A 27,806-nucleotide genomic window follows, 5' to 3' on the forward strand; every position below is an offset into this window, starting at 1 on the left:
TAATCATATTAAATCATTTAAAACTGCTGATTAATAGCATATTTCTGCCTTTTTGCTTGCAAAAACAGTAGGCCTAAAAAAAGTAGTTTTTATTCCATGCTATGATTCATATTAGATATTAAACTATCCAACAACATGGCTAGATCAACATGTTATTGGACCTGGGGGGAAATATTGTTGCTGAGGCCCAATTGCCGTTGCTTGAATACTTTCAATAGCATACTTGAGTTGACAGTATATTCATAACGGTGGCATCCTGTTGCACTACTATCCACTCCACAGCACTATCACAAAGCAGAAGAGCATGATCAGCTCAAGACTACGCACACTGCCATGCACAACTGACAGACTGAAAAAGTCATTTGTCCCCAGGCAAGAGGAGAGATAGACTTATCTGCATAGTCTGTCTGCCTCTCCTCCCTCTCCACCACTTCCACTACCTCCTATAACAACAGTTATGTACTGACTGTCCACTGGCCCACTGTTTACTGCTTACACTGTTTACTGGCTATATTAGCCCATATGCACAACCCCTCCCTCCCTCTTTCCCCCAGCCTGGACTGAGGTCTAACCTAATACTTGAACAATGGCTGTAACCCTATTACTTCAAACCTCTAACATTGACTACTTTATTCCCTTATAATGCCCATATTTAATGCTGTCTTTTTAAAAAACTTTATCCTTGTACTGCTATAGTTTTTATACTATGTCAATTTTTTTTTTTACATAAACAAATATGTATAAAATCAAGGATGTTTTTTTTGGGAAAAGAAGCTTTGTGCAATGTGTAGGGGAGTTAGCTGAGTTCACCAAAAGTGGTTTGACATGAAAAGGGCAAGCTGCATAATAGATTTAGCATCTATTTTACATTAAAAAAATATTTATAAAATCAAAGCATGTTTTTTTTTTTTTTTTTTTTTTTTAAAGAAGCTTTGTGCAATGTGTAGGGGAGTTAGCTGAGTTCACCAAAAGTGGTTTGACATTAATCGGTCAAAAGGGCAAGCTGCATAATAGATTTTTCCAATGTGTCGAATAGCCAACGTCAAATAATAAAACTAACTTTACCACGGTTAGTGATTGTGGGGACGTTGCTAAGCAACCGTCAACGGACGTGAGGGAGAAGCTATGGGGAGAAGATAAACGAGCAAATAAAGCTCGCGAAAAATTATTATTTTTGAAGACAAAAAAAAATTCAGACAGCTACAGCCAGGAGTCATACTCTGCCTGTTTCTGGTTTATGGAGGGGATGAAAAAACACAACTTTACTTAAGTGAAAAGAAGGAGGGCAGACAAGATGTCAACACAGGAAGAACAAGCGAATGTCGGCAGAGTGCTCAGTTTTCTTCGAGAATGGGACCGTGGTGACAGGACAGTCCGCAGCCGCATGTTGAACACTTTCCTGAGTCAAAACACAGGGAAGACGTTTTATGAGCTGGAGCTGGAGTTCGCACAGGTTGCCAGCCTCTTCCTGGCTCGACTCACCACCTGGACGAGACTCACGTATCCTTTGTTTGGATAGGTTTGTCCACACACACTTATATTTTAGCTAGAGCCCTGCTGATTTTAGTAGAAAAGCCTATGCAAACATTATGGTATGCTGCAATTGATGAATGTAACAGTAAGGATTACTTAAACTTTATAGTTGACACATTTTTTTTTAAAATTAAGTTAATACAAGTTTTGTATTGATCCTGTACTGTATTTTTTTATGCACCAATGCTGGTGTTCTTTGTGCAATTAAACCTATATGATAAAGTGACAAAAGGGATGAGGAAGGGGAGTTGGTTAAATGCATGACCACATGTCAATGATTATTTTTCTACTTTTCCCCCTGTGTCCTTAATATGCACACATTTAACTATATTGTGGCCGAAATCAAATCATACGTAAAGACATTTAAAGTTTTGAGTTCTGTAGGGAGTAGGCCGACTCCTGGTTCCTGTTCTGGATTGGCTATGCAATCAACTTAGACCAGGTCCTTCACTGAATATTCAGATACATGTTTGGGACATTCTTGGGACTGCAGCTTAAAGCAATTGGGATTTTCCTCTCCGCATCGGGCCAGTGAGTGAGATGAAATGCTGCATCATACTCTTTAAACTACTGTATCTGTGTGACTCATTATGTAGTTTGGTCTTTGACCCACTTTTCTGACTTTCCCTCAGTGATCAGCACCTAGTGGAGTTCTTGGAGGACGGAGGTGTTCTCACTCTCCTGGACATCTTGAACCACACTGAGACCAAAGAGGAGGAGAAGTCCGAGGCCCTCCGTCTCAAATGCTGGTCGCAAGTACAAAGAGATGATCTGTGAAAGCCATGGTAAATTTGATAAAGATTTTTCCTGGAATACATACAAATGTCTTCATTCACTACACATATGATCAGTTCAGTGTTTAGCACTGTTTTATACCTGGCATGCTGATGTTCCCTCAGGTTTATCTATAGTCCGGTTACTTGAATTTCAAGTATTTTCCTTTTTACCATTTGGATTATTTATACAGCGTTGTAGTAGCCTTATCTGTGACACCCTATCTATTTTTTTTTTCTCACATTCTTGCAGGTGTGAAAGCCATCGCAGAATGCTTAGCTAAGTCAAACACAGATGAAACCCAAGAGGCAGCATGGGCCCTCCTGGAGTCCCTGTCGCATGGAAACCCCAAATATCAAAACCAAATCTACAAAGGTCTGATTGCTCTCATGACTTGTACCTCGCCTCAGGCCCAACAGCTGGTCCTGCACACATTACACACTGTGCAGGTATAGCATGAGAGTACACACTAAGCATATAATAATGCAAGCATGCACTTTCATCATTCTCAGAGCATGCATGTGCCCTCATCCTTGCTCTTTCACACAATGGACCTTATAGCAAAATGTGATACATTTACCATATAAGAAGAAATACAATAGTTCTCTCACTATCCTCTCTCACAGTCCAAAATGAAAACGGCCCATCACAGCATCGTAGAGCCTCTGCTGTATATGCTCAGGTCCCTGCACCTGGAGGTTCAGAATCAAGGTAAGCTGAGAAATGTTTAAAACCACATGGTGATAAACATGTGGCCGATTAATTGGTTGTTTTTTTGTGTGCGCTGAAACTTACTTTGAAAGACCAATACGAATGATAAATCCACTAGCCTTTGCTGTGGCTGTAAAATTGTCAATCCTGTAATAAATTGTTCGCCCTTTAATGTCACCACACTCAAGACTCTTCTCTCCCTGCGTATGTCTCTGGCAGCTACAAATCTGATCCTAGACCTGAAGTGTTATGATGTGAGGCCAATGCTGCTCAGTGGACTGGTGACTCTGCTGAGGCCTACTAAAGAAGAATTGCAGCAGCACCACAATATGGAAGGTGACACTTTGGTCTTGAAGTGTGTTGTTTTTTTAAAAAGCATAGTAAGTACTTTTCTCCCAAAGACTGATACAGTACAGTAACCTTTTTAGACTGATCAGTGACAGGAAATATATTTTCCTTTAGGACCAACCACGGTAAGCTTATTGTTTCCACAATTTCTGAACCAGTCACGTACTTTACCACCTACCCAAACCCCATCAGTTAATGTGCTGGCATTTAGTTGACTTTTGACATAATGTGATATATTTGGTCCCATTAACAAGGTACTATAACATATTTTGTTGATTCATACAATCCTATCAGAGTCTGATGTAATCAAGATGACTGGATCTCTGCCTGTGTTTGTGCAACAAGCTGCTGCAGCTAAAACTATACGGTATGGAATATATGTCCCGTGTAACTACTAGACATAATGAAATAATGTTTAATTACACAACAAACGTCAGAAAATGTGATGTTCTTTTCTTTTTTATAGTGATATGTAAAAACAAATCTGAAATGTATTTAATTTGTATTACTAGTATATTGCTTTAATGACTTTATCTTCTTATAGTTTTAGCTGCTGTCATACAGGAAGGATAATAAGATATATAATATATGATATATTTTTGTGGTGTTGAATGTGTTAAAGCCTGCTGGCTGAAGACAGTCAAGTGGTTTCTCGTGAGCTTCTCTCTCTCGGAGTGATCCAACATCTTCTGTACGCTATGGGCAACAGAGAACACACTGAGTCCCAAATACAAGCCAGTCTGGCCTTGAAGGTACATCCCTGCTTTCAGACACACACACACACACACACACACACACACACACACACACACACACACACACACACACACACACACACACACACACACACACACACACACACACACACACACACTGTACATATGCATGCACAAACACACACTAATACTTTTATCTCTGCCCAGCACTTTGTCCACTCATACCCAGTTATTGAGGAACATGTGAAGAGAGGCATTGGCAGCACACTGTTTGCAGCCTTCATGGTAAGCTTTAATAACTTACTAAATGCTACGATAACATCAGTTAAAATGTCACTGCAGAAGCTGCTAAAAGGCAGCACTAACTGATTCAACCCCGTCTTTCTACAGCACCAAGCTGACACTTTGTACATGAATATGGATGAAACACAAGCAGAACTCCTGCTAACTAACAAGGTTAACATAACTGAAGGTAATGATCCTTATTTGTTCAACAAATCCTTTTTTCCTAGGTCGCCTGTATCATGTGAGAATAATTATTTCTTGGAATCTTTGCATTCCAGTTTTGGATGGTGACCAACCACTGTGACCAACTCTGAAGGCTGATATGAGGGACAAATCAATTTAATAATGGAGATGAATAAACTAGAACATGTGTGTACGTACTGCTTTTATGTCATTAAAGACTTACAGAAGTTAAATTCTTGATTTGCTGTCTCTCTTTTTCTTTTTTAATTATTTTTAAAAGTAATCAATTAGGACTTTACATGTGATTTCAAGGAAAAAAATACACTGTTTTAATAGAGTTTTACACTGAATTGTAATTAGTTTGCTTAACTCGACATGTGATTTAGACCTGTCAAAGGGATATTTAAGCATTTTACTGTTCCTCACAGCATTTGCAAAGATGCTTCCTTAAAGTTTTTTAAATGATAATTGACATTTTTATTATTTTTTTACAGTCTATAATACGCACTCGTGAAATAAATGCCTTCTCCAATCCAGGGGTACAATAATGATAATCAATAATAATCTATATGAAATTATAATTGCACAACCACACAGACTTGCCATTACTCAATTTTGAGTTTGACCCTCCTACCGGATATGACGTAACACGTACGTCTGCTGTTTTCTTGCAGCGGATTGGACAAGCAGCGACCATCCGTGCTCAACGTGGCGGGAGTCAACATGAATCCGTGAGGTAAACAAGTAGTGCTCGAGCTGTGCGCAGATAAATGAAGTAAATCTTTACACGTGGAATTTTAAAATGAGCAGGTTACGTTCAGCGATGCTTAAAGGCAAAAGAGCCGGACTGGAGATGGTAGATACGGCGAAACCAAAGAGGAAGAGGTCACACACAGCTGTTAAAGACGGTAACGTTAGATTCCAACAATGTTGATGTTACTTAACTATCGTAATTGTGCTAAAAGACACACATGTTGGGTACTTCATTTATCCACATTATTAATAATAGTGATTATATGAACCAGAAACACATTTGTCTGTCGATGTCTGTCTGCAAACATTCTGTAGTCTGCATGCCTGAGATTTATAAAAGAACTCATTACCTCTCAGACCATCATTTCACACATCACTCAGGTGGACACTCGAACGATGTAAGGCACTGTCTGCATTTTGGGTTTCAAACCGTGTCAGAAAGGTTTTTATTTAACTAAGTGGTGAAGTGACAGCCTCCGAAATGACCACATTAATCCTGTGGGCCCATGATGTTCAATTTCACACTTTTACATGTAATACATTCTATATTATTTCAAATAGACCTTTGCCTTATAAAGCAGTTATGAACTAGGAAATGTAAATAAATAACCTTTATATATTCAGGAAGGGCCATTGAGAGCAAGCTATAACTCTAATGACGCCCTGATTTAATAATAAAACCATATAAAAGAATTAAAGTACACATAAATAATATATGATCATTAAATAATCTGATCATAAAACAATACCCTATTTACAATATGTACAAAAAATAACGAAGGAACAATCACAGAATTACAGTTCATATAAACAATAAAAACAAATGACAATCACTGATGTAGATGAATAAGAGGGCTATTAAATACAAGAGCAGTCCCTTTGTAACACATTTTCAAGCATTACATTACATGTAATTTAGCTGACGCTTTTATCCGAAGCGACTTACAGTTGTATAATAATATGTAATATCAGAGCAACTAGGGGTTAAGTGTCTTGCTCAGGGGACACATTGGGAGATGTATCTCAGTGGGAATCAAACCCAGATCTCCCACACCAAAGGCATGTGTCACATCCACTGCGCCATCACCGCCACGCATCAAGCATCATCTTGAATGTCCCAATGGAAACAAGTTGTTCTAATTTAAGAGACGCCTGAAGCCAGTTCCATCTGTCAGGAGCGTAAAATGCTAAAAGCACTCTTTACTAATTTACAAATGATGCCTGGCTTGAAAAGTATAATGTGTGTCAGTGATGTTGTGTTAGTAACATTTAGCAGCGAAGACAGATATAGGGGAATCTTGCCACATACATTTTTTGTAAATAACAACAGTAAACAATGTTTCTCTGTCCGGATGGTGAGAGAGGGCCAGCCCACATTTTAATACAAAATACAATGATGGGTGAGAAACTCATCACCAGTAATAAAAAGTTAGGCTACGACATAAGAAATCTGCCCACTGGATATTGTTAACCCCCATCCTGGGGTATTTGATACATATTGTATTGCTTTAACATCAGTGGTTTAGTTTGAATGAGAATGATGTTTTTGGTCTTCCAGAGAACACCACGAATGCCTCCTCACCGTCAACATACCACACTTTCCATGATCCTACTGATGTTGTGCTGCTGCGCTCTCAGCTCCTCAACTGGTACGACAAGGAGAAGAGAGAGCTGCCATGGAGGACTCTGGTAGAGAGAAACATTTATTTCACTGGTTTTGAAAAAAAAATTTTTTAATACATGTATTTGGTTGTGCAGACTTTCATTTTGTATTATAAACGTACAGAAGGTGTTGTAGTTTGGTTCAGACATATGGTTACTTCAGTGTACATAGAGCACAGTACACTAGAGCTGGGCAATATATCGATATTATATCGATATCGTGATATGAGACTAGATATCGTCTTAGATTTTGGATATCGTAGTATCGTGATATGACATAAGTGGTGTCTTTTCCTGGTTTTAAAGGCTGTATTACAGTAAAGTGATGTCATTTTCTGAACTTACCAGACTGATGTAACTGTTCTATTATTTGCCTTTACCCACTTAGTCATTATATCCATTTTACTGATGATTATTTATCAAAACTCTCATTGTGTAAATATTTTGTGGAAGCACCAATAGTCAACACTACAATATCGTCTCTGTATCAATATCAAGATATTTGGTCAAAAATACCGTGATATATGATTTTCTCCATATTGCCCAGCCCTACATGAAACCCACTTTTTTTATTTTGACACTGAGATCTGATGGTTTCATTAGTGTTTTTAATGACTTATTTAGTCACAGTACAGATCCTAAAAGTAAAACAGGGTTTACATAACCACAGTAAATTATACTAGGACTCTTAACGATGATATCTGACAGTATTTTATGATTACTAAACAATAACATGCATCTATTACTGAATAATAAAATGCCCAATCTTGGATTATGCACATGTTAAAAACAATGCTGTAGCCTTGTAGAAGCCTTATTTGCGTTGCCCTATCTATTTTCTTTCTCCTTTTATTTATTATTTATTACTTCCCCTTAGGCCCAGCAGCTGGTCCTTAGGGGAGTTACAAGTCATGAGAGCAATCAGACCTTTGTAGATTTGGTTTGGATATTTGGGGTTTCCATGTTACAGGGACTCCAGGAGGGCCCAATGCTGCCTCTTGGGTTTCATCTGTGCATGCTATAATTGACTGGCTCCTTGTATTTCTTTTACAGGCTGTGACCGAGTCAGACCTCAACATCAGGACATATGCAGGTAAGAAGATGTTTTCTTGTCACAATTAAACCTCTTAATCTGCTGATGACACTCTTTATGAGAGCGTTTTCTCTCTTTGTTTTAGTGTGGGTTTCAGAAATCATGCTGCAACAGACACAAGTTGCCACGGTGATAGATTATTACATCAAATGGATGAAGGTAGGTTCATCCAGGAGCTGTTCATTTCACTGGAGGCCTTGTGATATATTAAATGTATTATTGTGTAATATATTACATGCATTATGTGTAATTTAAACTCTTTCTTCACTTGTGTTCCAGCGCTGGCCCACGGTGAAGGATCTGGCAGCTGCCACTCTAGAGGTGACTACTAAAAGCAGTCGCTAAAGATGATTGTGATTTTAAAATAGTATTGATTTAAAACTGAATTTATTGATTTCATTTATGTGTAGGAAGTGAACCAGATGTGGGCGGGTCTTGGCTACTACTCCAGAGGAAAAAGGCTGCATGAAGGAGCTCAAAAGGTCTGTGTTGTGTTTTGTAAATCAGTCCTTTCTCTGACATATATCTGCATTTTAGTCTGATGCCTTCTGTATTCTTCATTCACTCTAAATGTGTGGCTCAGTGCAAAGATTTATGAAATGACTAGTCTCGCATTGCCAGACCTTTCCCCACAGCGCTGCGCAGGAGGGTCTGGCTAATCCACACAGCATTCCAGGATGGGACAAAGACATGCTCTGGTTCATTGGCATTTCTTTAAACCAATTTATAATCCTCATGGGCGATGCTAAGCGCCGGACGGAGCCCCGGTGCCGCTGTAAAGTAGCCTCAGGAAGGAACTTGTTTTGGTGGAACATATGTGCGTTCAAAAGTTGTGCTACAGAAAACGCAGATTGGACAGATAGTCTGGCTAGCTGTCTGATTTTACCCTGCAGAGATCTGAGGAGCAGTTAACCATAGTCCTCATATATCCAACAGAGTTAAAAATTCCAACACAAAGAAAGCGGACGGTAACGGAAATCCGGCCGAAAAGATACCAGAGCAATCCCGGAAGTGGAACGTTGTGGATATAGACTATGAAATTACTTACCTCTTAAAATTGCACGTCATAATGACTTAGTATGAAATATCGTGGTGAAGGTTGTTCACTTGCATCACTTGCCTGTTGTAGGTGGTGTCAGAGCTCAAGGGGCAGATGCCTCGCACGGTCGACAGCCTGCTGAAACAGCTGCCTGGAGTGGGACGCTACACTGCTGCAGCTGTAGGCTCTATTGCACTGGCTCAGGTGTGTGTCTATGGGCCAGAGCAAACTCTTAGGCCACACTTAGCTTTACTACCCCGTGTATCACTGACGACTGAAAAAAGAAATCCCTGTTGCCTAGGTTACTGGAGCCGTGGATGGCAATGTGATTCGGGTGCTGTGTCGCCTGAGAGCCATCGGAGCTGACAGCACAGGTCCTGCAGTAACAGAGGCACTTTGGTGAGATTACACTTCAGACTAAAATCCTTAAGGAACCTGCATTTAGACTTTGTTCCCAACACCTACTTTAATATCTACGAATGGCTTTAATGTTGTTGTTGTTTTTCTTGCATTTGGTGCCTGCTTTTATAAGTTCTGCATGCAGTAAACATCAATGTCTGCCTGTCACTCAAACCCGCGTCTCTACTGGTCAATTATCGACTCTGCGTACAGTTTTCAATGGCTTTCATAAACGAACCTGTTCTAAGTCTGTCTGGCGAGGACAGTTTTTGTCTACACAGAATGATTCCTGTGTGTTTGAGGTTGTCTCAGATGAGTCCAGGCAACAGTTGTTGTTTAATATTTTCTTAGGTGAGATTTAGATATTTAGATTAGGAAATCCTGTTTTATAAAAGAGAAAACTGGATTTGGTACGAATTCAAAAGGTGTTGTATGCTTGTGCTGAATGCTGCAGACCACTCTCACTTTTATTTCCTTCAGCTATTTCAATCCAAATCTGAAAATGAACTTGGCAAATGAAAATTAGCTTTTTATGTGATCAAAGCACAGGAAAAAAATTTAAATGTAATCAATGATTACCAAATTTCTCTCTCATATTGCTCCTCATAACCACTGAAAACTGTCAAAAAATCTAACCAGAAATGTGGTGATGATTGATCATTATTTAGGTAGCCTACATTAAACCACGTTAAGCTTTTTCACGTTATGACTAATAAAGCCTGTGAGTCAACCCACAGCCGCTCCGCTGCCCTGCTGAAAATGTGAAGCAGAAACGCGTCAGATAACGTCCATAATAATTGGACTTTGGGTTTGATTTTTTGACAGTTTTCAGTAGTTATGAGGAGCAGTATGAGAGAGAAATTTGGTAATCATTGATCATTGTTTACGTACATTAAACCATGTTTTTATTCAATAAGCTAGGACAGCGTCTTTCAAACATGACCTGCATGAAAGAGAAAAATTAATGCGTCATTGTACCCAGCACTTCTGGAAATGTACTTCCAAATCTGCGTCTCTGTCCCCAGCACATTTCAAACCAAACTGACGCAGTGACTCCATCTGGAAAATAATTTGATTTCGTATTTTTGACCCTCTGAACTTAACGTTGGACACGCCTCGGCATGAGACGGGACGGCATGACGTGGAACACTCCAGGCTGCAGCCATACCCGCCTCTTAGGATGTGCCAATTCTGTGTCTGTAGCTTTAAATGCTATTGAGGAGGAGAGAGGTGGGGCAAGGTGGAGGGTTGGGGTGCGGCCTTTACCAACTGCCATGCTTTGCTTGTTTTCAAGCCATGATGTCTCTCTCTCATGGGTGGGCCAAATTCTCTGGGTGGGCAAAGCAGAGAAAGGGGAGGTAACCTTGCTCCTTATGACCTCATAAGGAGCAAGATTCCAGATTGGCCCATCTGAGCTTTCATTTTCTCAAAGGCAGAGCAGGATACCCGGGGCTCGGTTTACACCTATCACCATTTCTAGCCACTGGGGGACCATAGGCAGGCTGGGGGAACGCATATTAATGTGAAAAAACCTCATAAAGTGAAATGTTCATGCCATGGGACCTTTAAGATTCATCCATTCTGGAGTAATATATTGCTTAAATAAATATGCTGATGATGATGATGATGATTCCAGCTTTTTAAATGTTTTTCTGCTCTATTTCAGGAGTCTAGCCAATACACTGGTGGACCCTGAGAGACCCGGGGACTTTAACCAAGCCATGATGGAGCTGGGAGCACGAGTCTGCACTCCCAAAGGACCACTCTGCAGCCAGTGTCCCGTACACTCTCACTGCCACTCTTTCCGCAAGGTAAGGTTCCAAACTAGTGTTATTAAGTATTGGTTATGGGTAGAGATGTTCCGATACCGATACCAGTATCGGTATCGGCTCCGATACTGCCTAAAACGCTGGTATCGGTATCGGGAAGTACTGGAGTTTATGCACCGATCCGATACCACGTAATAAAGCCCTAAAGAAAATCTACATTAAAGTAGTTTATTTATGTTCTTTTTCCGTTATAACTGACTGTCAAACTGGAGAATAAAAGAAAGTTCTGGGGCATTCATTGTTTGTGTTTGTTCATGTTTCACAAAGAGTTTAACCTGAGCCAGACTGACAACAAAAATAGAAATCACATCGCACCCTTACAGGAATAGTAGTATACAGCTGTTAAAACATAATGAAATATATGACACTCTGGTATCGGATCGGTACTCGGTATCGGCCGATACGCAAGTTCAGGTATCGGAATCGGTATTGGGAAGCAAAAAAGTGGTATCGGGCCATCTCTAGATATGGGTTGTGCTTTGCAAAAGTGCTAATATAGATGGTTAATGCTTTGGATCATATTGAAAAGGTTTGGGATTTGCGTGTGAATGTGCAGGTTCACGTCAAACAAGAGAAAAACTCCAGGAAGCTCTTGGGGAAGCTGGACAAGAAGCCGTCCAGCCTGCCTGACATAGAAGACTGTAGTAAGTGTCCCGAGTCCTCTTCTCATCCTCAGACCTCTCACACCCATGGGGGATTTTAGACCCTTATCAGGGGGGCTCAAGCCCCCATAAATTTCATCTCAGCCCCCCTAAAAATTATAATAATAAACACTTTTTTTTTTTTAAAATTAATGTTGGTGCTTCAAGTTAGTGCTGCAAACATGTCTGTTAGTGACAGAGGACAAACAATTACAGGTTCAAAGGGCTTGAAACAGGTTTAATATCCCATATCCATGTGGGTCTGTCGCCGATGCTATGCACCTGTAACCCAGTCCAGGAAAGGGTTAACAGAAATGTAGTTTTGGCCAATCGGAGTTGGTTGTGCCAGACTCCCACCTTTTGGGAGTCTGGCACAACTATCTAATCTGTTAGAGGGAGAGCAGGAGTGTGGCTATAAAGTTCAATGTTGGTAGTCCCAGAGAAGAAGTTGGTTATTCCAGGGGGTGGGGAGGTTATCACTTTTGCATGCACTATATCCATGTCACGTTCTCATTAGGGGCTGAGCCCCCCCCTAAAGGTTGGATCCTAGAATTGCCCCTGCTCAGACCTTCATGTAGTCATGTTATTATAATTAAGTAAGTACTTTATCTTCTCCCTCAGTAAACAGTGGGACATGTGTTGGGTGTTCAGAACTTCCCCAGAAAGCCGGCAAAGAAGCCTCCTCGAGTGGAGCGAACTCTGACCTGTGTGGTGATCAGACGTGGAGAGGAGGGAGAGGACGAGTACCTGCTCACACAGAGGCCTAACAAAGGTCCGTGTCTGCAGTGTGTCCTCCTAGCGGGGGATCTGTTTGTGGTGGTCCAGAGTCAGCTGCAAAATGAAGTTGTCTCCTGCCGGATAATCAGAGTGAATTGCTGTTTTTGTTTTTAACTTCCTGATTTGAATCGCTGAAAAAATGGTGGCTGTGAGCGGCGATTCATTGGTCCATAATAACTCCGCTAGACTTCAATCATTCTGCAGCTTTAGCTTCATTTCCGTGAGGGTTCATTTTGGCAGATATTTTCATTATAGTTTTACTACTAGTCAGGTAAACTTTAAAGAAAGACTAAATACAGAAATTCAGTGTTGGAAAAGTACATTTACTCAAGTACTGTACATCAGTACAATTCTACTTGAGTTTTCTGCTGCTTTATACTTCTACTCCACTACAATTCAAAGCCAACTACAATTCAAAGCCTACAAAACCTATAAATCTGTCGGTTGAGATTTTATACTTTCATCAAACAAAAGTTGTAGGTTTTTTTGTGTGTGTGTGTGTGTGTGTGTGTGTGTGTGTGTGTGTGTGTGTGTGTGTGTGTGTGTGTGTGTGTGTGTGTGTGTGTGTGTGTGTGTGTGTGTGTGTGTGTGTGTGTGTGTGTGTGTGTGTGTGTGTGTGTGTGTGTGTGTGTGTGTGTGTGTGGACAGGTTTGCTGGCAGGCTTGTGGGAGTTTCCAAATCTTCTGCTGGAGGAGAAGAGCTCTGAGATGAAACGGAAGAAGGCGCTGTGTGCTCAGATCAGCGGGATTCTGGGAACCCATCTGACTGAGAGCCTCTTCCAGTATGTGGGAGAGGTAAGCTTGATGTTTACCATCTTTCTGTCAGACACACTTTTAAATGGCGTGCAGCCGTGTAACAACCCTTTTTGATGGCTCATTGATTGGCTGTTTGCAGGTGGTTCACATCTTCTCCCACATTCACCAGACATACGTGGTCCACAGTGTGTGTTTGAAGGACACTGACACACAAACACAGACTGAAAATGCACAGTGGCTCACCAGGTCCACTCTACAGGAAGCTGCTGTGTCCACAGGAGTGAAAAAGGTTTTTTTATTTTGCTTTTGCAACAGGAATCTACTTCCCTAAATGTACTTCTGGTGTGCAGAGACACTTGCTGCTAAGGGTAGTTGTTGAGTTTGTTTCAGAAAGAAGTGACAGCAGGACTGAGTGAGTGTCCACATCTGTTTATGTTCAGTCTGAATTAATGGGATCAACATGTTAACTCCTGCAGATTGTGAAGCTTTGCGATTCTGTGGACAGTCAAAAAGAACAAACCTCTAAGGTAAGTATACTTCGGTATGTATATGTATACATATGTGTACCTTATTCTATAATCCTATACTAATAACAGATTACACAGTCATCATTTGTCTTTACTTTTCTCGCTTAGGATGGGAAAAGGCAGAAGCAGACCGGAACAAAGAATGACAAGACACCACAAACCTCAACAAAAAAAAAGAGTGCCGCTAACAGTGGCAGCAGACAGCTCTCCCTCAGCTCCTTCTTCAACACAGTTAAACAGGAATCTTGATGTGTGTGTGTGTGTGTGTGTGTGTGTGTGTGTGTGGGTCTGTGTGGGTCTGTGTGGGTCTGTGTGTCTGTGTGGGTCTGTGTGGGTCTGTGTGTGTGTCTGTGTGCGCGAAAGTGCACATATGCCTTATTGTCAAAGCATCAGCCCTATGTTGCCAATTACTTTGGTATCATGGTCCCATCTGTGGGAATCAAATACAAAGTGCCATCAGATATTTTAAAACATCTGTTTTTTTAAACTGTAATTAAAAATGTATATTGCTCCTCTGATGTTTCTGTAGGGACTTTTATTGAATCAGCAGTGTAGTTTATTTGTGACCTCATTATAGATATTATGACTACATGTTTTACAAGCAGTATGTAAGATAATTGTCATGTTTATTACCACAATAACAATGTAAAGCAAGTAGACAAAAAGTTTAAAGGATGTAACTTTGGATAATAAAGCACAGAGTCAAGACAAACACCTGGTTTCATGTCAGCTAATGGCACATTTGAACTTCCGTTCATATTCCAAACAAGCATTAGCATCAATATTTCTATCATGAAAAATACTTCTCATGTTATGAGTTATTTCATTTTACAGAGGAATATGTATATATCTGCATTTATCCCTTGATGATAAGAGGGTGTTTTTTTATTTTATATATATAATGTCCGAAAAAGGGACTTTTTTTTTTTTTTTTTACACACACGCATAATAATAAAATCGATGGAATTATACAAGACATACATAAGCAACAAATGAAGTAAAACTATAAAGTTGGTCACATTATGGTAGGAAACAGCGCCCCTTGCTGTGCTGAACATGTAACTTATTCCGGTAAATATATACTCCCAAACAGGAAGTAAACCCAAGAAAGTCAACCACTTATAATTTTTTATAACAGTTAGTATTTTACATTCATCATTATAATTAAATTTTTTGGGGTTGGTTTAAACTGGACACTTTTGATTATTGTTAACCCCCCCCCCAAATCCTCCAAATGATACATTTGCGCGTACCTGTGGACCAACTCAACTAAAACAGATTGGGGAGGGGGAGTGATAGTCATGTAATATTGATTTATTTATTTATTATTATTATTATTATTATTATTATTATTATTATTGTGAAATTAGTATTCATAAACGAGTAATGTATGATCTTTCAACAATTTCAATTGAATAATATAACAATTTACGGAAAATATTGTTAAAGCTTGGTGTCATGTGGTGCCCCCCCCCACTGGTTGTGAATGGTTGGTGCCCCTGGGCACTGGCCCAAGTGCCTTTATAATCCCATACTGTCTGTGGATAATCCGGGCCTGAGTAAACCAATTGGGAGGCAACTCTGTTGCACCTATTTAGATTTTCTGTTTACTGTGGTTTAGTTAAGTCTGTTGCAGCAGAAATGTTTCTGGAGCAGCTGGTCGCTGCAGTCTGTCTTTATTCATCCACCCAGAAGATGTGGCTACAGCAGGTGCTGCAGGTTGACCTTTGCTAATACTTATTTGCCAGACGTCGGTCCAAAGCATAGGTCCAAAGGTTCTCCAGCGTGGTCACCGAAGTGTTCAAACACTGGTTGCAAGTTTGCATCATGTGAGTAATTTTTTATTATTTTTTTTATCTTTTAAAGGCTACAGATTTTTACCTAGGCTATATTAACTAAATGTTAACTTTCTCTATGTTTCCAGATGGCTTCTGCGTGGCAAAGTGTCGTGTCTATGCACCAGAGGATAGTGGACAATGGAGGTATGATGGTGATTATTTCTCCTAACAGTCCAGTCTAAACAACAAGCCTGTGTGTGTGTGTGTGTGTGAGTTGGCAGCTGCAGATTTGTGCTCCCCCGGCTCGTCTTCACAATGACTGCTTTGTGGCTTCTCACATGATTAGCCACCATGATATTAGCTTTTGACCTTTTTCCTTGTCAGACGAAAACTGCCTTTTATTTTTCTCAAAGTGCAAATTTTTAACTTTTATATAGATATAGGCCTTAGTGGTCCCCTAATACTGTATCTGAAGTCTCTTTCCCGAAATTCAGCCTTGGTGCAGAATTACAGCCACTAGAGCCAGTCCCACAATGAACTTTCCTTAGTATGTGCCATTTCTGTGTCTGTAGCTATTGAGGAGGAGAGAGGGGGGGTCAAGGTGGAGGGTGGGGGTGTGGCCTTGACCAACTGCCACTTTGCTCCTTATGACCTCATAAGGAGAAGATTCCAGATGGCCCATCTAAGCTTTCATTTTCTCAAAGGCAGAGCAGAATACCCAGGGCTCGGTTTACACCTATCACCATTTCTAGCCACTGGGGGACCATAGGCAGGCTGGGGGAACGCATATTAATGTTAAAAAACCTCATAAAGTGAAATGCCATGCCATGGGTAATTCTAGCCAGAGATGGGTCCTGTAATCCATGTGTTAATTTGTAAATAGTCCCTGACACAGAGCTCCATTATGTTCCAGACAAGAGGACAGACCCGTGGCTGCTGGTCTACTCCCCCGTCCCGGTGGCACTCATCTTCTTGACGTATCTCTTCGTGGTGTGGGCCGGCCCTCGTCTGATGAAACACAGAGAAGCCCTTGACCTCAAAGGGGTTCTCATTGTTTACAACTTTGCCATGGTTGGCCTGTCTGGCTACATGTTCTACGAGGTGCGTTTGTACCGCATTTTGTTTTCTTTTAATCAGAAAACCAGACCAATGATGAGCACGTTGAAGATGGACATATTCGGTTTTTACAGGTTTTAGCTGCTGCTTCCTCTTAGGAATTTCTGTTTTTATAATATAAGTGGTGATATTGGTGGTGTTTCATTTAATTAAGTCATTGTATGAATCTGTTCCAGTTCCTGGTCACATCCTGGCTCTCGAACTACAGCTATCTGTGTCAGCCTGTAGATTACAGCAACAGCCCGCTGGCAGTAAGGGTAAGCAAGCGTCTCACTTGATACGTTCAGTCACTTTGGTGTCTTTATGCACACGTTTGGTCTTTCACAAGCTACAAGTGGAACATAATTCACAGTAAATGTATCCTTTCAGACAGAATGAATAATATCTAAAACTCAAATTTCTCCATTGTTTCTGTCCTCCAGATGGCCAAGGCCTGCTGGTGGTTCTTCTTCTCTAAGGTTATAGAGCTCAGTGACACGGTGCGTGTTTTATAAAAAAATCTTTGCAATATCAGTGAAATGCAGAGTTGAAACTGTAACCGCCTCCTCTGCTCCTCTCTATGAGCAGCTCTTCTTCATCCTGAGGAAGAAGAACAGCCAGCTGACATTCCTTCATATTTACCACCACGGCACCATGATCTTTAATTGGTGGGCGGGAATCAAGTATGTGGCTGGCGGACAGTGTAAGTCAACTATTTTAGTCATTTACTGTAAGTGCTATAATGATGATACTGATATTAGAGCTGGGCAATATATTGATATTATATCGATATCGTGATATGAGACCATATATTGTTTTAGATTTTGGATATCGTAATATCATAATATGGCATAAGTGTTGTCTTTTCCTGGTTTTAAAGGCTGCATTACAGTAAAGTGATGTCATTTTCTGAACTTACCAGACTGTTGTAACTGTTCTATTATTTGCTTTTACCCACTTAGTCATTATATCCACATTACTGATGATTATTTATCAAAAATCTCATTGTGTAAATATTTTGTGAAAGCACCAATAGTCAACACTACAATATCGTTTTGGTATCGATATCAAGTTATTTGGTCAAAAATATTGTGATATTTGATTTTCTCCATATCGGCCAGCCCTAGCTAATGTCAGTTCAATGTCTTATTGTACTCTGAAATGAAAGAATAGAACAAATGAACAATTTAAGTTAAAAAAGAAATCATGGAATCAATTTATAAACCAAAATGTATTCTAAATTTTTGACTCATTAAAGTAGCACCCTTTGGCAGATATAACACCTGAACACACTCGTGGCATTCTTTCTACAATGGAAATCAAATATTCTTCAGAAAGTTCTTCCCAACTCTGTTGCAGAAGTTCCTATAAATGTGTGGCACTTGTAGGTTGCTTTGCTTTCATTTTTCTGTCCAGTTCATCCCAAACCAGCTCAATGGGGTTTAAGTCTGGTGACTTTGCTGGCCACTCCATGATTTTAAGCTTACCATGTTGTTCTTTTTTGCTAAGGTAGTTCTGGCATAGCTTGGACTTATGTTTTGGGTCATTATCCTGCTGTAGGATGAACCCCTGACCAACTAGGCGCATACCAGAGGTTACTGCATGGCGCTGCAAAATGCTGTGGTAGCCATTTTGGTTCAGGGTGCCTTTCACTCTGTACAAATCACCGACCCTGGATCCAGCAAAACAGCCCCAGACCATCACACTTCCTCCTCCATGTTTGACAGTTGATGTCACACACTGAGGAACCATCCTTTCGCCTACTCGACGGCGTACAAAAATCCTGCGTGATGAACCGAAGATTTCAAATTTTGATTCATCAGTCCATAACACCTTCTTCCAGTCTTCAGTAGTCCATTGACGATGTTTCTTGGCCCAGGCAAACTTCTTTTTCTTATTCTGACGTCTTAGCAATGGCTTTCTTGCTGCAACTTGACCTATCAAACCTGCAGCTCCAAGTCTTCTCTTTACAGTTGAAACTGAGACTTGCTTATTACGACCACTATTAAGCTGTGCTTGAAGCTGTTGTCCTGTGTATCACGCAAGCTGTTGACTCTCAGAAACTTGTCTTCTGATTCTGTTGTGGCTTTGGGTCTGCCAGACCTCTTCCTGTCAGAGTTTCTCCCAGTTTCTAAGTGCCTTTTGATGGTGAAGAATACTGTACTCACTGACACCTTGACTTTCTTCGCAATTTCTCTGTAGGAAAGACCAGCATTCTTAAGTGTTATGATGGTCTGTCTCTCTTCCATTGTTAATTGCCTTTTTCCCGCCATTTTTATGGCAACGCTACTTTCTGTAGTACAATACTGTTCATATAATGCTCATGAGGGTATGGTACCACAGTGTGTTCCAACAATACTTTTATACAAACAGAGGGGGTTGTAAGTAATCCAGAAGAAGTTGGAACATCTGTGGGAATTGGTAGCACCAACTTTCAAAGCTTGATCAACCTCCATTGCTGCACAACAACTTTACATTGTTAACCCATTTCTTGTTCCCTGAAAAAGGCCTTTTTGAAAAATACTGCAATGTACATTATTTTTCAGTTTTGGGTAACCTTACTTTTTTTTTAACCTCAGGCAGTTCACCATTTACCTTTTTTACCATTTCAAGCTATTCATTGGACTTGAACTGCTAAAATTTCAATAAAAAACTATAACAATTGGGGTGTTCTAAAACGTTTGATCGGTAGTGTGTATGTGTGTGTATGTATGTGTGTGTGTGTGTATATATATATATATATATATATATATATATATATATATATATATATAGTTGCTTAAAGGAAGTCTGGTGATATTCTATATTCCAAAGTTTTGTCCGTGTAGCCAAAGCCTGTTGTTTCTTATTCCTGTGTGCCATGACTTCCACTGTTTGGTGTCCATTTGTTGGCTGCACCCATGATGCAAATCTCCCGTTCCACCATAGACACTGTAAAAACACTTCCCCCACATTCCAAAGCAGCTCTATTGGATTGAGATGTGGTGACTGTGAAGGCCATTCGAAAACAGTAAACTCATCATGTTCAAGTAAACCAGTTTGAGATGATTTGACCTTTGTGACATGGCGCTTCATCCTACTGGCAGTAGCCATCAGAGAGTGGGTACACTGTGGTCATAAGGGATGGAAATGGTCAGCAACAATACTCAGGCAGGCTGTGGTGTTTAAACAACGCTGAATTAATACTAAGAGGCCCAACGTGTGCGAATAAACTACACCATTACACCTCCGCCACCAGCCTGAACCATTGATAAAAGGCAGGATGGATCCATGCTTTCATGTTGTTTACACCAAATCAGACCAGGCAACGTTTTTCCAATCTTCTATTGTCCGATCTTGGAAAGCCCGTGCAGTTGTAGCCTCCATTTCCTGTTCTTAGCTGACAGGAGTGGCAGCCTGTGTTGTCTTCTGATGCTGTAGCCCATATGCTTCAAGGTGCCACATTTTGGGTGTTCGGTCACTCCACAGCGCTGTGGAGATAGGTCTGGCAATGCGATATTATGCGTTCAGAGATGCACTTCTTCACACCTCGGTTGGTTGTAACATATGGTTATTTGAGTTACTGTTGGTTTTCTAGTGGATCGAATCAGTCTGGCCATTCTCCTCTGACCTCTGCCATCAACAAGGCATTTTGGCCCAGAGAACTGCCGCTCACCGGATATTTTATATATACACTGTATATAATGCATAAATGGTTTTGGCTAGCTGGAGCTAGTGATGCTTGATTATGGAAACAAATCATAATCACAATTATTTTGGTCAATATTGAAATCACGATTGAAACATTGAAAAGATGTTGCATTCAGTAAACTTAAAAAATATTGAAACAGTTCAACAAATGAACAGTGAAAACACCTTGAACTGTGAAATTTCCCTTATATTGTGCTTTTTGGCTTTTTTCCCTTTCCTTTATTGTGTTATATACCTTTTTTTGTGCATGTTATAGGTTTACAAAGTGAAAAACCCTTACCATCTTCCAGAGAAAACACTGTTCACAAATTGCTCCTAACAGCTCGATTGTAGTCCAGCCTTTACTTCCGTGACGAAAGTGTGTCACTTTGTAACACACGTTATAGCATGGCACGACCTCATGCTCTGCAACTGACTAGCTAGCAGTACTTACCTAGCTACTGCGCATGTACGACTCCCAACAAAGATAGGAACAGAAGTGAGATGTCTCACTCTGTAGCTAAAACAGAGAGCTCAACACACAGGGTAAGAAGAGGAGCTGAAGCAATGTGCAGTACAACAAAAATGTGGTGTTTTTTGAAAATTAAACCATGTAAACCTATTCTGGCTAGACCGGAAACAAAACAAAAGCACACACTTGTTTGGGCTTGCGAGCCGGCCAAAGAGTAGTAGGCTAACGTTACGTTTTGGGGGGTTAGGGTTAGACAAGTCTTCGTCTGATGAAGAGGAGGACAGTATTGAGTAATGTCTGGAGCGCTACAAAGCAGAGCCTCTTACTGGCATGGATGACTGTCCCCAGGAATGGTGGTCCACACATGAAGGGGCACACAGTTAAATGGCCCGCCTTGCACCCAAGTACTTAGCAACACCGGCCACATCAGTACCTTCTGAAAGGTTATCTTCACTGTCTGTATTTTTTTCACCCTTTTATTGATGGATAGTGTTACATTGTGTGAGAGATTATTTGCTCCAAGTGTGAATGACCGCTCCAAGTGAGAATGTTAGTGTGAAATTGAACACTACAGTATATGCCAATGTTGTTTTCAATAAAAAAAAAAAAAAAACATTTGCACAAAGCAAGCCGATCCACTTTTCCATGTTAAGAGCATTAAAATGAGAAAAAATAATGGGACAAAAAGAAATCAAGGGACATTCAGAATAGATGAAAATGTGCAATTAATTACGAGTTAACTATGACATTAATGCAATTAATCGCGATTAAATATTTTAATTGTTTGACAGCACTAGATGCAACTTCTAAATACAATTATGAACCTGAAAATGATTATAAGATGAGCAATTTAATACTTTTCCTCTTTGTACTTTTTTTAAAATTCAGAACAAAATAAGAGTTTACTTGCAAAACGTAATGTGCCAAATATTAGTTTTTTTTCTGATAAAACTGTTTTTGTGATCATTAGGAGGCGAAATCACAATAAAAATTCGATGAATTGCACAGCCCTAGCTGGAGCTCATCTTCTCCACCTTTTCCTGAGTGTTTACTCTGATGTTTACATTTGAAAACCTTGGCCGGCCAGGCTAGCAGAGTCAGCAGGAGACTGGCAAGTTGATTTCCCGATCCTGATGAGCCACTCATAGCCGCATACATGGCTTTTTTTCTCTCTCAGCTGACCCCAGGGGTGCTCTGTACTATCCTTTCTCTACGTTTTTTAAATGTTGTGAATGAAACAGCCCATTTCTAATAGCCAGTGTTCTGTTGATATGTCGAGATGTGCTACTTAATCGTTTTGCACTATTTTTTGTTAGGGGATTTGATCTATCGAAATGCCCCTGAAAAGTATCAAAATATGCTCCCCATATATTTACAGTAATGGTCCTACATGGAGTGAGTAGTGGTGTAATAAAAAAATTATGTAGTGGAAGCATTATGATATGGGTTTTAGTGTAATTAAATATGCTATCCCTGAAAAGGAGAGAAATTACATTCCTCTGTTTACTTCCTGCAGCATTCTTCATCGGGCTGGTCAACACCTTTGTTCACATTGTGATGTATTCTTATTACGGCCTGGCTGCCATCGGCCCTCACATGCAGAAGTATCTGTGGTGGAAGCGATACCTCACGTCTCTGCAGCTGGTGAGTGGCCTCCTGCTCTGTATGAGAAGAATTGAGACTGTACAAACAACATGTTAATGAAGTAAGCTGATCTGAACTTTTCCCTGACTTCCTCTCCAGCTGCAGTTTCTGCTGTTCCTCCTGCACACGGGCTACAACCTGTTCACAGAGTGTGACTTCCCCGACGCCATGAATGCGGTGGTGTTTAGTTACTGCGTCACCCTCATCGTCCTCTTCAGTAACTTTTATTATCAGAGCTACCTCAACAAGAAGAAGCAGAAATAAGAGACACAGTGGTGAGGCTGTTACACACAAACACACAGGGGCTTTATGAGAAAAAATGAAAAGTATTGTTACTGCTTCAGGGATTGTGCCTGTCTGCAGTACTCATTAGTGTCCACTAGAGGGAACATCATGCCCACAGCCTGACCTTTTTCTTACGGTGCTCATCATCACACTTCAGCACAGTTAAACAGGAATCTGGATGTATTGTGTGTGAAGGTCCGACATGATGCTTTCTTATGCAATGTGCCTTATTGTCAAAGCTATGTTGCCATATTATGGTATTATCAAAAACATCATTATCCAATCACTGGGAATTAAATACAAATTGACATCAAATTATTTTTACAAGATCTGTTGATCAATTGTTATAAAGTGAAGAAAAAGTATATTGCTCCTCTGACGCTCCTGAAGGGACTTTTAGCAAATCAGCAGTGTAGTTTGATTTGTAATGACCTCATTATAGATAATGTTTTTGTCACTACATTATGACTAGTCTACATGTTTTACAAGCAGTATGTAAGATAATTGTCATGTTTATTGCTATAATAAAAATGTAATGTAAGTTGGCAAAAAGTGTAAAGAATGTAACAATAATAAAGCACAGGCACAAGACAAACACCTGGCTTCATGTCAGCTGCTAGCACATGTGAACTGGTGTTCATCTTCCAATCAAGATTTAGTATCTATATTTTCATAATGGTGAAAGTGAACATAAACGGCTGCTTATTATGTTATGGAAACAAACTTTTCATGTTATAATAGTATGTATATATACATGTATACTCTATCTATCTATCTATCTATCTATCTATCTATATATATATATATATATATATATATATATATACACAGTGCTGTCAATCGATAAAAAAATTAATCAGGTTAATCACAGTCATGGGCTGTGATTTATCACGATTAATCGCACATTTAAAATACTAGGACTTGTAAATGTGCAGTGTTGAAAGAAATAAATGCATGACAAACTGGTTTAAAGAAACAGATTCTTCAGCTTTATTATCTCAACCAGTAACATTTATCTTTATTATAAGTGTTCAATAACAATCTTAATTTGTTGAGGCATCCATATGAACTGCAGACATATTTAGCAGTAACCAACAACGGTTACAAAGTAATGTCTGCTACAAAGTCACAAATAGCTTACCTGTGATTTTTTTTTTTTTTTTTGCATAGTAACATCTCAACTCAAACGAATGCAACAATAAGTAGGCCTATTTTAGGAATTGCCATAATTTATGTGAAGAGACAGAGGGAACAGTCTCTACATTCTTGGTTATAGATAATTACGTCAAACAGTGTGCACCTGTGCACAACATGCCTCGTGTCAACTCAGGTAGATTGTTCAGATTTTCAGATGATAAAGCTGACCTGTTCTTCTGCAGAATGTTGCCTACCAATGAGAACAGTCTCTCACGTGGCACTGTTGAGGCAGGTGTAGCTAAGTAGCTTTTTGAAATATAGGCCAGCTTTCCATATGCACCTGCTTGTGACATCCATGTCCAGTGGTCTCCAGTAAGTGCAATGAAAGTGCTTTCTGCCAACAGACTCAGTCACTTTGTGGCTTTTTCAGCGTCGTACAGTTCATGTATTCTCGTAACAATAGTTCCCCTCAAAGGCAGCCTGTGGCGATCTGAATGATGTCTTGAAGCCCCCGGTCCTGAACAATGTGTGTTGATGGGCCTGCAGTCTGTAGCGACCCCCATTTAGCGGTTGCACTAGTTAGCTTTGCTGTTGCCCCGGCTGCACTCCGCCAGTGTCGTTTGACGAGCACGGCTTGTTGACCCTGTCTCAGCACTAGCATCTTTGCTAACATCAGCAAAAATGTGTATCGCCCGAAGATGGTACTTCAAAGTTGTTTTTATAACAAAACTTGCCATTCAGCAGAGCGGGCACCGTATCCTCTGTCATCGTTTAGTTGCGTTTGCCGAGCCACACGTACCACACGAAGCGTAACCTTACCAAACTTGATAAAATGCTTACTTTGTGTTAAAAAAAATAATAATGCGTACCTCGGATTTGGTGAACACACGTCATTGGGTCCACAGCAATACATCCACCATGTGCGAAGTAGGTTGGATAGATGGTTCTCTAAGTGTTTTGAATGAATTCCTTCCTTTATAGTTAGATGAGTCTGTAAGATGTAGTCTATATCCTTGACGTTCCACTTGTGGGATTGCTGCGGTGCCGCAGGAAATTCCGCCGGATACATGTATTTTCCGAAACAGCAACGACCAATGGGCAAGCTCGAACTCAACCAGCGTCATCACTCACTTCGGCTAATGGTGTAACTTTATCACTCACTAACGGAAGCGTATTACATTCACCATAGAAAAAATAAAGGAGACACCTTATCTCGTAATTACAATATCCTGATCTCTTAATTTTGAGAAAAGAGCTCGTAATTATGAGATCATTTTAAACACCTGGAAGGCGGCATATCTAGCTAGTTGTCAGTAGGCCATGGCTCAGTGATCAACTAGATCGAGAGGTAACATTAAATTCAGCTGGGTTAAGTTAGCGTGATACCTCTTATGTAAATTTATAGATAGTATTAGTTAATGGACATATCTGTTCCACTGATCCTGTAGAAACACTACAATGTCCAACAGATCAGAATGGGCTTTCCACCAGAACAACCGCAAAGTCCTGAGGTGCCTGTGCAAAGTCGCCAAACTAGTAACAATCCCATCTATAGTACTTAAAGACATTCATCAGGATCTTGTAATTACGAGATAAGGTGTCTACATTTTTTTTTCTATGGTGAATGTAATACGCTTCTGTACTCACTCGCACAAAAACAAAAACTCACTTTTTAATTGCTGCAGATTTTAACGCTTTTTTTCTTCTTATTTTGTTCATTATTTTTCTCTTGGTTTTAGTGTCCAGATGGCTTGTGCATTGCAAAGTGTCCTGTCTTTGCATGCAGTTTAGTGGACAATGGAGGTATGATGATGATTATTTCTAATACTTATTCAATCCAGTCTAAACAACAAGCCTGTGTGCCTTTTTGGCTTCTCTTAGCCACCATGACACTTTTATAAATGATATTATCTTGTTACAGTAGCAGACATATAGGAGTGGGAGAGGAGAAACACAGACCCAAGCATAGGGAGGACCCTTTCATAGTCAGAAAAAAAACTGCCTTTTTTTTGTCTCAAATGTATACATTTGGTTTTCATTCACAAAACTGGCCGCATAACTTGTCTGAGCTGAACCAGAACAAGACAAACTGGATATATCTGTAATTTCCTGTGTCATAAGGTGGATTTTATATTTTTATGTTCTTAAAAGTCACAAGTCTTCATCTGTACTGAGTAGTAATTTATATTTTTGTTATTTTATTTATTTATTTTTCTATATATTTTATTTCTGTGAAGCCACAGTATTGATTTATTGGATTGTTGTTTATCCCTTTTGTTCTTGGGGATACACAGGGTGGAGAGGGAGCAGCGGGGAAGAATACAATATCCATTTCTTTGTTCAGTAGGAACAAATGGTCTTTGGATTAAGTGCCACAGACAGTTTAGGGGAGATGGACTAACATGTTATTGGTTATGGTCCTTCCGTGGGATTTATTGACAATAAAAAAAAAAACTAAAGAATAACACCAGCTATAGAAATACACCTTAAACTATAGAAATTAAAAAATATATATGTTTATCCCTTATTTAACCAGGAAGGTACCATTGAGATAAAAAAAAAAAAATCTTCTTGCAGGGAGTCCTGGTCAAAACAGCAGCATAATCAGTTTCACATAAAAAAAACAAAAAAAACCTCAGATTTGTAGATGTAGTGCTACAGTTGCTGGTAGGAAAGGATAAGAGGCTGGGGATAGAAGTAGGTAGTTTACCTAACAATGTCTTGGCAATAAATAGCAACATGTGCATTTTTCATTTCAAATTAGTGCTTAAAGTTTGTGCAAATTAAAACAGCTCTTAAAACTTGTAATTTTAGCCAGATATGTGTTCATAGTAAAATAAGCCTACCAGACAGTTGACAGTGCAGTTAGCTTTTTAATAAATGTAATCATATGTAAAACTCACTTTTCTCCATTGTTTCTTTCCTCCAGATGGCCGGAGCCTGCTGGTGGTTCTTCTGCTCTAAGGTTATAGAGCTCAGTGACACGGTGTGTATTTAATAAAAATGTTTTGCAATATGTAACCGCCTCCTCTGCTCCTCTCTATGACCAGCTCTTCTTCATCCTGAGGAAGAAGAACATTCATATTTACCACCTGATGTTCAACTAGTGGGCAGGAATCAATGTATGTGGCCGGTGGACAGTATTAGTCAACTATTTTAGTCATTTACTGTAAGTGCTATAATTATACTGATATATATAAAAACAGGTAGTAGATTGTCGCTTAAGGGAGAAGTCTGGTGATATTTTACATTCTTTCTGTGAAAAGTAAAAAAAAAAATTAAACAATGAAGTTTTGTCTGTGAAGCCAAGTCCTGTTATTTATTGTTGCTCTGTGACTTCCATTGTTTGGATTCCACATTGACACGATAGCTTCACACAGTTGCTGCAAATTTGTCGGCTGCACCCATGATGCAGATATCTCGTCCACATTCCAAACCTGCTCTATTGTCCTGAGATCAGGTGACTATGTAGGCCATTTGAAAACTCATTGGCATGTTCAAGAAACCAGTTTGAGATGATTTGAACTTTGTGACGTCTTATCTTCCTGGCAGTAGCCAATAGAAGATAGATTAGAAGGGTTCACTGTGGTCATAAAGGGATGGGCAGGGTCAGCAACAATTCTAATGTGGCGTTCAAAGATTGTTCAGTTGGTACTAAGGGGCCCAAAGTGTGCCTATAAAATACACCATTTAGTGTTAAT

General features: G+C 39.8%; 3 protein-coding genes across 5 annotated transcripts; all 3 read left to right on the top strand.

The window, feature by feature from the left end:
- Positions 1-977: 977 nt before the first annotated feature.
- armh1 (armadillo like helical domain containing 1) lies at positions 978-4,738 on the top strand. Its single transcript, XM_028588289.1, is given in 12 exon segments — positions 978-1,500; positions 1,996-2,064; positions 2,166-2,273; positions 2,275-2,318; positions 2,560-2,756; positions 2,934-3,018; positions 3,238-3,354; positions 3,661-3,733; positions 3,989-4,118; positions 4,290-4,367; positions 4,473-4,554; positions 4,646-4,738. Coding segments are annotated over 12 exon segments (1,215 nt in total). The 5' UTR covers positions 978-1,294; the 3' UTR covers positions 4,672-4,738.
- Positions 4,739-5,246: 508 nt separating this feature from the next.
- On the top strand, positions 5,247-14,543 carry mutyh (mutY DNA glycosylase). Its single transcript, XM_028587592.1, is given in 16 exon segments — positions 5,247-5,458; positions 6,862-6,992; positions 8,019-8,058; positions 8,144-8,217; positions 8,338-8,379; positions 8,469-8,540; positions 9,188-9,301; positions 9,399-9,496; positions 11,163-11,307; positions 11,882-11,969; positions 12,588-12,598; positions 12,600-12,738; positions 13,392-13,537; positions 13,638-13,787; positions 13,975-14,025; positions 14,134-14,543. Coding segments are annotated over 16 exon segments (1,527 nt in total). The 5' UTR covers positions 5,247-5,373; the 3' UTR covers positions 14,275-14,543.
- Positions 14,544-15,545: 1,002 nt separating this feature from the next.
- Positions 15,546-27,290, top strand: elovl8b (ELOVL fatty acid elongase 8b). Of its 3 annotated transcripts, XR_003693339.1 has the most exons (11): positions 15,546-15,854; positions 15,950-16,007; positions 16,717-16,904; positions 17,096-17,176; positions 17,342-17,398; positions 17,487-17,601; positions 22,556-22,683; positions 22,783-22,958; positions 25,845-25,908; positions 27,035-27,070; positions 27,156-27,290. XR_003693339.1 is itself a non-coding variant. In XM_028587166.1 (9 exons), the coding sequence occupies exons 2-8, from the start codon at positions 15,950-15,952 to the stop codon at positions 22,945-22,947; spliced, it is 792 nt and encodes a 263-aa protein (XP_028442967.1). In that variant the 5' UTR covers positions 15,546-15,854; the 3' UTR covers positions 22,948-22,958; positions 27,035-27,123. The 3 variants fall into 3 exon arrangements, 1 of the variants encoding a protein (XP_028442967.1); XR_003693338.1 differs by lacking the exon at positions 27,156-27,290 and having other exon boundaries at positions 27,035-27,123; XM_028587166.1 differs by lacking the exons at positions 25,845-25,908; positions 27,156-27,290 and having other exon boundaries at positions 27,035-27,123.
- The last annotated feature ends 516 nt before the right edge of the window (positions 27,291-27,806 follow it).

The sequence above is a fragment of the Perca flavescens genome, chromosome 9 (assembly GCF_004354835.1).
Source record: "Perca flavescens isolate YP-PL-M2 chromosome 9, PFLA_1.0, whole genome shotgun sequence".
In the NCBI taxonomy this organism is placed as follows: Eukaryota; Metazoa; Chordata; class Actinopteri; order Perciformes; family Percidae; genus Perca; species Perca flavescens.

What these genes read in the sequence shown, in the direction of transcription:
- elovl8b (XM_028587166.1), top strand. Translation starts at nt 15,950, where the DNA reads ATGGCTTCTGCGTGGCAAAGTGTCGTGTCTATGCACCAGAGGATAGTG. An exon ending in GAGGATAGTGGACAATGGAG is followed by an intron (nt 16,008 to 16,716) that starts GTATGATGGTGA and finishes ATTATGTTCCAG; the next exon opens with ACAAGAGGACAGACCCGTGG. An exon ending in TTATAGAGCTCAGTGACACG is followed by an intron (nt 17,399 to 17,486) that starts GTGCGTGTTTTA and finishes CTCTATGAGCAG; the next exon opens with CTCTTCTTCATCCTGAGGAA.